Genomic DNA, 9,875 nt, shown 5'->3' on the forward strand with positions numbered 1-9,875 from the left:
TAACAATTGACAAACTCTAGTTTGTTTACTCGACTGCCAGACAGAAAGGTGAAATTAGTCACTGCGCGTCTCCTCTGATGTAGAGTCCAGCAGCAGTGTGCTTTCCACTGCACTTGGTGATTTAAGGCTTTGATGCTCTTGTTCAATCAAAACACATTCAGTGAAGCTCTCTGTACACAGCTGTGGAACTAATCTGAAGGCCACATGAAGCTTTGAGGTCTGCAGCATTTAATTCTCCAGAAAGTTGCTGATCTCTGTGCTCCTCAGCATCCACTCACCCTGTTCTGTTATTTCACTTGGTCTTTTGAAGACATTTCTAAACTACTTGATCATAGCCATTAATTAGATATATGATTTCAATACACAGGATTTACAGCAGATTAATTGGAACGTTTGGTAAAGAGGTCATTTTGGGAACACTCATCTTTACAGACAACATAGTTCAGGTTTTACTGTATAAAAGTTTCAGATCTGAGCCTAAAAACCATTATGTGTAGTGAAATCTATCGGATTCCGTCTCTGTATTGTAGTATAATTTATTTTATAAGAATGCAGCTTGTGCAATTACTTTACAAATTGAAATGCTTTTTAACTATGAAAAGTAATTACTTACCCTTAAGGCTTGTTATCAGTTTCTGCAGCCAGATGTATGTGCTCCACATGAAGCCTGGTTGATGTTAGCTTCACATGTCAGATTTTACTTTTCCAATAACCTCTTTGTGTTTTCAATTGCAGCAAAGTTCTTAACTTTTCTTTCATTTTTACATGAGGTAAAACCATATTTTTTAGTGATAAAGGCACTAGATTGTGTCAAAGAAAGATTAAATGAATCACACTATATTTTATTCCAGCATAAAAATTATTGCTACTAACCTGGCATTCTAATCGTAACCATTAATTTAAGGAATTATATAACATTTTGCAATGCCATAGTTGTCCTCAAATGTGGGGTTTGCATTTTGTAATGCTAAACTCTTCAGTTTTTAAATGCTTAAAACACATTACTGACAGGAAACCTATTTTCATTTATTATCTGTAATTATTCGCTCTCAGTACTGATTTTCATTAAGACATAAAATTAATTTTTTGGGTCAGCTCAGTAGTGGGACACATGCCCCGTGGGCTTGACAGCATCTGTGTTCTAATAAAAACTTCCACTAATTTAAAAAGTTATATAATCTACTCAAAACTGCAATCGGAGAAAACTGCAAAGCATTTGGGATTTTCCATGTCAATAATGTCAACATCATTTTGAAAAATCTTGGGGGGCAAAAAACCCTGATTTAAACTACATACATGTTTTCTTGGGGTGAACTGCTTCAAAATGCTAATTGGAGTAATGCTAGTGAACATGAAGCAATACCTTCAGTAATAATCTCATGTTGAATGTACAAAATATTTATTGCTTTCTATTTTTATTCTTCGGTACTTTGTTTTACATTTGTCAAATTATATTTCTAAAATACTCAAATCAAAATCCACACTTTATTCCTTTGGTTTAACTCAACACCTTCCTCATCTTGCATGTAAACATTTAATTGCCTTTTAATTCTTAATAGGAAAAACTATTGATCTGTATGATCTGTTAGGGAAGGGGTAGCTTTCGCAGTAAAAAAAGCACACATTTATGCAAAAGATTAAATATCCAAGTGTCTGCTTTTGTGAAAAAAGGCTAATTTCAATTTGTCCAAATGTGTCAGAAAGGCTAATAAATTCATATGAATCATCCTACTTTTTCACATCACTGCACACTTTGTTTCAGCTTCAAAATCCAAAGTTAAGTGACCTTTTAGCAGCCTAATATAATTTGTGCTTTGAGGAACACATGCTTTCCATTTTAGTAAAGAAAAAGACTGAAAAATCTAACTTAACACAGAAATAAAAAAAACAGGAATTCACTTAGGAGTTCACAACTGTATTTTATTGTACAGCACTGGTTATTTTACAAATGCCAGTATGGTACTTCACATTGTAAAAAAATGTGTTGTGATGTTGGAGTTTGTGAGATGAGGTTCAAACCCCCAGACCAGCTGGGGATTTATCTAAACAGGATGTAAAAAAAATGCTTCCTGTGTTGCAACAAATGACACATAAAACTTAATTTCATTCCTGTCCAAAATAAATACATTCTTTGTTGAGCACACAGAGACTAACTGTTATATTACATTCAGGAAAGTACTTCCAGTAATTAATAGTGTGAAAGGAGAAACAAAGTTTTCTGCAAACTGAGCATAAAGTATTAGAAATGGCTGCATTGATTATTTTTTAGAAAATCTTTGAAATGTTTTTTTCTTATTTCTCTACAATTGAGAATGAAATGCATTGTGGAGAGCCTGTTCATTCTGAAAAGGGAACTTGATTGAGTGATTCAGACTTTCAGTTGTTTGATAGAGACTGACTGGACAAGAATCTAATTGTCAAACTAAGGAGCGCAAGTTTTTCACACATAACTTTTCCATTTTGGCTTTATGGTTCACAAATAATGACAGAGAGGAATTTCTTTCACATTTTTTTATACTTGATGGTAGATTTAAATACATTTAGAAGCTGGTGAGCATATGAATTTCATTCAGACATAAAAGGCTAGAAATGAAACAGGGTGATAATATTTTAAGATGTTCACTTATTCATTTCTTTTAAAAGTTTATAATCAAAATAAATCAGCTAATTTTGATTGCTTTGCTAATTGGATTGTGCCTGGACAAATGAATGGCCCTTTCTGATTCTTCCTCCATGTATTCAGCTCATGAGCAGGAGCTGTCAGAACCGCTCTCAGAGTATCTGACAGGTTTGAAATGTAAGATGAACAGCTAAAAGCACAGAGCCTTCAGCTGTACGGATGGCACTGTGGGTTTTTCAATCATCAGCACAGATTTGGAGAATGTGTTATTCTCAAAATGTTTCAGGAAAAGTCAGGAATGTCAACCTTGGGCTGTTGCTACATTAAATGTCTCGATGGAAGACTGACATCAGCACTTTCTATCTCCAGGACAAAAAAGTCAATTCTGTTCAGAGTAAATTTATGTAAAACAATCTAGTGCCTTTGCAACTACCAAATCTATCCTGTGGTGTAGCTACATAAAATAGGAATGCAGCAGACATGTAGCAACCTGAGGCAGCAAAAATGCCATCCATTCAGCAGATTATTTATTTATTTATATATTTTCTGTTAGATAACAGCGGGTGGAATGTAGCTGTCATCACAGTGACTTTTCCAGCAAACAAGTTTAGCTGCCCTGCTTTAAGGAACTTTGCAATAATGACACTGAAAATCCATCTGCTGTACTTCCTCTGCAGGTGACCTTTCATGTGTGTGAAGCCAGGGTGCCCGTCTTTGCTCAGGCTTCCTGCTGGGAGCAGAAAAAGTGTTTCCACACACACCGAGAAAAAACAGGTCCATTTTTACATCAGTGAATACACGGGAAAAGTCTCATCTTGAAGAAATTGAGTGTAGCCACAAACGACGGCAGGAAAATGAACATCTATGAAATGAAATGGATTTTTTACATCCACAGTGAATCACAAACCCACTTGTGGAGCGACATAAACTCTGCTGATGTGAGAGGGACCCACTTGTGCATGAAAAGCAGTGGCACATGTACATGCTCGGAATAATCACACGGGTTGCCTTACAGCTAAACATCAGCGTGTTTGTATGCTTCTCACATTCGCACCAACAAATCCTCCTCTGTGTCTCCAGAAAACTTATTTTAGATAAAGAGAAGGGTTTAAAATTTAGCATCACTCCATCTTCCTTCCATTTTTACCCAATACTGAGACAGTGGATGTAACTGGAGTATGTTTCAATAATCCTGAAGTGCGTAACTTCTCTGTCTGAGTGCTTAAACTAATGGAGGGAAATCTCACAGGACAGGTTTTACAGAACTAATTGTTTAAGTCTGGTAATGNCCTTCTCAGCTGCAGAAGCNTAAAATGTCAGTTCATAAAATGGATTTTTCTACGTCAATTAGGCATAACATTATGACCATCTTTGGAAGTTGATGCGATCACAATTGCTTTAGCTGGACAAAGCAGGCAGCACTCGTTGCCATTGACATTAAAATTGCACAAATTGGAATTCTGAAAAAAAATTTGCTTTTATGGAAACATTTTGAGAAAAAAAAAAAAAAGTTTTGCACTAGCCTGAGGTGTTTTTTTTGTTTTGTTTTTTAGTTGAATTGAAATGCAATGGAAACACCTTTTGTGCATCACCGGAGGTCTCTCAGCATTACATACTTCAGAAAAAACTGAATTTGACTACAAGTTCCCCAAAACGCAGCATATAGCCACTACCAAATATAAGACATTTGATGTTCCAATGCCTGAATCAGACACCAGTGTCTCCTCTGATGGCTGATGATGAGAAAACATGATTCATCAGACCAGGGCATCATTTTTCATTGCTCCATAATCCAGTTCTGATACTCATCAGTCTACATGTTGGTGCTTTCAGCAGTGACAGGGATCACTGCGGGTACTCTGACTGGTCGAATGGCTATGCAACCTCAGACACAGTAAATGTGCATCTTGTAGACTTAGTTTGGGTGTTGCGTGCAAATGTTTGGAGTCAGAGCATAAATAAGAATAAAGAAATATCAAAACAAAGATGGAGACATAGAGATAGAGAACATTCCATCTGATTTGACCGTTTAACCAGTGGAAATTAAATAAAGAAACTCGGACATTATATTCATCAGATGGCAAGACATCTCGTTTAGATGCTAAGGAAAATCGAGGCACATTATTATTACTCTGATTCCTTTTTCTTTCTTTTTGCAAGCCGACAACTCATAGGAGTAGATAATGAAACAGAAAGCATCTTAACAGCCTAATTATTCTGCTACACATCTCTCTCTACACTCTGTGCGCTGCTGCAGTCAACAAAAGCTGCGCCACCAGAACCAGAGGCTACAGCAGGGAACAGAAGCTACTTCTGAATCACTAATCTGTTTTACAGCAAAGCACAGCGACAATAAACAGGAACGCTTGTGTGGAGCCTTTAAGCCATTACATAGAGACTCAATGCATCACTGGCATCATAACCAGTCACTTTATTTAGTTGGAATATTGTGTGATAATGATTCCTGCCAAACTGCTGTAATGAGCTCACCATTCCTCTCATTTAATTGTAAAAATATTTGAATTTTTAGAAGAACTCTGGGGAATAAGCAGTTTTGGGGAGCAACTAATGAAACTAAGTCCCTCTTACTTCCACTGTTCCAATTCTCCATAATCCTCTTTATCAATGTTCTGCATGTTTAAATAAATGCTTTAAGTTGGATAACTGAAAAGTATGTTAATGTACTGTAAAGTTTATACACACAATGCTTGGTTGAGGTTCCTATTGCATTAATTTGCTTATATTCAGCACTCAGTAAAAAGCTAGGTTTATTAGCAATGACATTTAGCAGCTTATCCTTGTGGAGGAAGCCAACACTGTCTGCTGGGCAAATGTCAAGGACAAGTGTTCTTCATTATTTTTTGCCTGTAACATTAGATTATGTATTTAAAATCCTTTTTTTATTGGTGTCAAGTAACTTTCTCAGAAACTACATTTTGGATTATTATTAGCTGTAAAGTATAATGAAATAAATAATTAAAAAAATTGCTTGAAATACACTGATTAATTTGCATGACTTTCTTATTCTGTATGAAATTGCTGAGATAAATCATATTTTTAATGACATTCTCATTTACAGAGATGAATCTAAGTTGTATTTAAAAAAACCTTGTAATTCAGAAGTCTTCATCTTTGATTTGTAAGTGAGGTGAGTTCTAGAAAAAAGGCAGAGTAAAATGTTTAACATGGTAGTTGTACACCTTTGATAACTGTGTTTACTGCTAAGCCTGATGGATACTGCTGGCATGGTTTTTCACTTTAAATGAGAAATCTGTGCAAGGATGATGGCCTAAGTTCCATAGTTAAGGGAATAATTAAAAGAGTTTAGATGAATGAACCTGAAATGTTAATGTGGTTGAGGAGAATTATACAGACATACAAACAGATCAATTCTTAGTCACTTAGAGGAGGTCATTTGTTTGTGTGAACGTGTGAATATGTGTGCGTGTTTGGGGTACCGTCTTATTCTGCGAGCACACCGATAACACGGCATGCTGCTTCTGCTGTTGTTGTTTCGTGCTTGCATTAAAGTCATTGTATCCCTCATCCGGATTCTCCACAGGGGGGAGTTTGGCTGCTGTGTCTTTCGCCTCCAGCGGACACCCTGGGGAGACGCCGTGGCTGTTTTCCTGGAGGGGCCACATTTCCTGCCAGGTGAGCGACGGATGATGTGGTGGGTGACCGCTGAGCAGAGGCCTTTTCTGTCTGTAGTTTGCCCACACTTGGAGGATTGTTTCTTTGAAAGGCCGCGTGGTTAGCGTGTAGAGGATGGGGTTCAGGGCACTGTTGATGGGGAGAATAAAGATGACGACCCAGGAACTAATGGTACCTGCCAGGAGACAGAGATAAAAAAAAGAGGGGAGAACATAAATGTGGAACAAGCTAACATGACAAAAATATTCATAAAAAATCATTTTGATGACTTTTTAGCATTTTTATATTTACAGCAGAAAAATGGAGATAGAAAAGAATCATTGCTGTGATGATGTGCTGATGTTAGAAAGAAGGAGCTTCTTAAGATTACAGAGGCCAATTTCAAGTTGTCAAATGCAAAGTCAGATTTCTTTTAAGTTATATTTGATACATTTTCATAACAACTGAAGGGAATATAGTTACTTGATTGGGCTCTCAGCCTGAAAAATACATAATATTGGTTCTTTATCAGCAATTCCTTGTAAATGGTGCTGGAAAGCCAGTTTATTTCCCTTTAAATGTTATGATGTTTATGAAGAAAATGCATATGATTTGAGCAGTAAACCTTGCAACATCTGGCAATGTGATGTGTGTGGTGGCATCTCCCACACTGGAGAAAAGAAGGCTATTTATCATCTCAATGCAGAGAGATATCGAGATGAGTTTCAACCGGTGAGAATCCCATATCTCTATTCTCCGGGACCGAACTCTTATCTTCTAAGATGTCAATGTTCCCCCAACACAGCAGGTTTATCAGATTGAGAGCAGAGGTTGCAATGACCAGGTTTCAGTTCTGACCTCCACCCCACTAAACACTTGTAGGATCAGCGTCGGTGTGCCGTTTATGCAACAGGATCAACACAAGTGACAGCTGCTGGTTGAGAAATGAGAAATCAGCCACAGCAGTGTGTAACTGAGCTGGTGACTAGCATGAAGAGATGCCAGACTATTGTGGTTACACACCATCAAAGCTCCTGTTTGTTGAATTAATGTTGTTAAATTGCCAAAATAACTTGTTTCTTTGAACTTCCATTACTCAGTTCAACAGACACCAAAAACATGCCTTAGCAGGATGAGCAGGATAAGCAGTCTGGCATGGGTAGAAAGATATTTGGCTATTTTTTCAGTAGACTATCCAGAAATGCATCTTTCTTAAAAATGTGGCACAATTTAAGAGAAAATAAACAGGTCGTCCAACAATGTAAGCTTTATTTCCAAGAACCTCTGTCATTCAATATGATTTTGTTCAGGTTGTAACTGCACTAGAAATAAACACCAAAAGTGAGGAAAAATTCAAGGAGCCTTGTGAATACAGCTTTTACTAAGCAGTTAGACATTATTATTGCTTTTGGAGGTGACATTTTACCCTCAAAATTATTTTGCAAAACTTTTATTTCAGGAACTTAAATTGCTAATTTTCGTTGTCACTGGTGCTAACACGCACCACACAAATACTTCAGACACAAACTGAGAGCCACTTATGTTATTCTAAAAGAGCATATTTAAGTGGACTTTAAGTGGGCATCTTTTCATTACCGGGAATTTCCACTTGCAGCAGTGAAAGGATCTTGAGAATAAAAATGGGGATCCAGCAGAGGGAATCGGTGATGACGATAGAGAAGAACCGCTTGGCGATGGTGACCTCTTTTTTTATGTGGTTGCTGTACTTGGTGGTCTGAGTGCCTGTTCTCTGGATGTTATAGAACATACTTGCATAGGAGAAGACAATTATGAGGAATGCCACCAAGTTGAGACCTGAGGAGAGAGTACCGAGTTCAGAATTACTTCTGGGGTCTACAAGGTTTCTTAACATTGTAATTATCAAAGATGATCTGTAGGGTTCTTAATCTTGATACAAATTATTATAATTTGATATAAAAGTATTATAATTTTGAATCAGATCTTTATGCAGGGGCACATTTATAAAACTTGTAAAGTTTTATAGCTTAAGCAGTTAGTTTTATAACTGGATTTGTTTGGTTTATTTGGAAAACCAAACAAAAAGATGTATGTGTTTGCAAAATGTTATGGGAGTAAAATATGTATTAAGTAAAATTGGTTAGAAACATGGTTATGCAATAGGAAAAAGCAAACATGAAAACAAATGCTCACCAAGAAAAATAACAATGGAGTACACATGTGCCCAGGGCGTCTCTGGCTGCTCCGAGTGCAGAGGGAAGCAGACCCCATTGGTGCCATAAAAGTTGCGAAATAAACCCTTGCAGGCCAGAGGCAAAAAGGCGACGACAAATCCAAACACCCATATCCCGAGCAGGATACTGACAGTCCGTCGCCAACCGGGAGTCAGGTAGTGGAAAGGGTACACGATACAGATGTACTTCTCCAAGGTGAGATACGTGAGGAGCAGCACAGACACTTCGGTAGACAGCATAGCCAAAGAGCCAATGACCTGACATTGAGTGCTGTCCATCCAGGCTTGAGCATGACGATTGTATTCACCACGAAACTTCAGGTCATATGCACCAATCATGAAGAGATAAATACCCATCAGGCCATCGGCACCTGCAAGAAAGAACAACTTCCTTTAGAGAGAAGTCTGATTAAACTCATAAATTCTGCCATTTCAGGGGTTTTGTAGTCTTTTTGCTATCCACTTTTAGGGTGGCTTGCCCAGACCTGGGGCATGTTGGCAGCTGTTTTAAAGGTCCTTCACTTGCAGACTATATTCCAGACAGTGGAATGGCAAATTTTCAGAGTCCTTTGAGACCTTGTTATTTCTTTTACCAGACTCATACAACCCTCTGCTGCAATCCACTTTCTGAAGCCCTCAGACTGCTGTTTTGATTGTACCCTGGTGTTCACTCTCCTTTCAACAGTCATTAACACACCACACAAATTACTTTTCCACAAGCACCTAACAGCATGGCTAAACTCAGCTAAACTCTAATTTACACAGTTCGAGTGACTTTCCATCAGTTTGAGAAACAGCTCTAGTGGGTGGGTGTAATCAAATAGTTGGGGGGTCCCTGAATCTGAGAAGTGGATGGATCTGTACGACACAAACACAATATGGAAGCTATGTCAGTCACTATTTTGAGTTTTTTAAATGTTTGGTTATTGTAAGAATCTCTCATGATGCAAAGAGTGACTCCACTCCCTAGCCAATCAGTGACTGACAGACTTGACGTGATGTTTTCAACCGGACTCCACATGTTTTAAACCTAAGCAGTAGTAGAAAAACCTGATCACCACATAGAGCCGGCGCCAGCTGGACTGAGGTGGTCCTACTGGAAAAAGGTTGTAAATGTCTAAAGTTTGAACAGGGCACAGGTCCATCAAAATGGTCCTGATTGGTTACCTTGGCCTTTTTTGTGCTGCTGGTGACCTTTACTCATAGTAATCGGACTGCAGGCAGAGAAAGAGCAGAGGGGAAGGCATGCTGGAAGTGTCCCAAGGTCAGCAATATAAACAACTGTGAGGGGCGCTCACTTGACCAAAATGCACCATTTTAGCCATTTTAAGTGGGAATAAATGAGGGGATGTTCTAATTAATTTCTTTTACAGAATATATTTTATTTTTATTGTTCAATGATTAATTTAT

General features: G+C 37.8%; 1 protein-coding gene across 1 annotated transcript; it reads right to left on the reverse strand.

The window, feature by feature from the left end:
• Positions 1-1,899: 1,899 nt before the first annotated feature.
• Positions 1,900-8,882, reverse strand: rxfp1 (relaxin family peptide receptor 1). The gene is made up of 3 exons (XM_015015143.1): positions 8,426-8,882; positions 7,850-8,068; positions 1,900-6,449 (listed from the first exon to the last, which is right to left on the reverse strand). Exons 1-3 carry the CDS (start codon positions 8,820-8,822, stop codon positions 6,022-6,024), a joined length of 1,044 nt encoding a protein of 347 aa, XP_014870629.1. The 5' UTR covers positions 8,823-8,882; the 3' UTR covers positions 1,900-6,021.
• Between the last annotated feature and the right edge of the window lie 993 nt (positions 8,883-9,875).

This window comes from Poecilia latipinna, unplaced genomic scaffold (assembly GCF_001443285.1).
Source record: "Poecilia latipinna isolate Pla-1442-1.1 unplaced genomic scaffold, P_latipinna-1.0 Scaffold1886, whole genome shotgun sequence".
Lineage (NCBI taxonomy): Eukaryota > Metazoa > Chordata > Actinopteri > Cyprinodontiformes > Poeciliidae > Poecilia > Poecilia latipinna.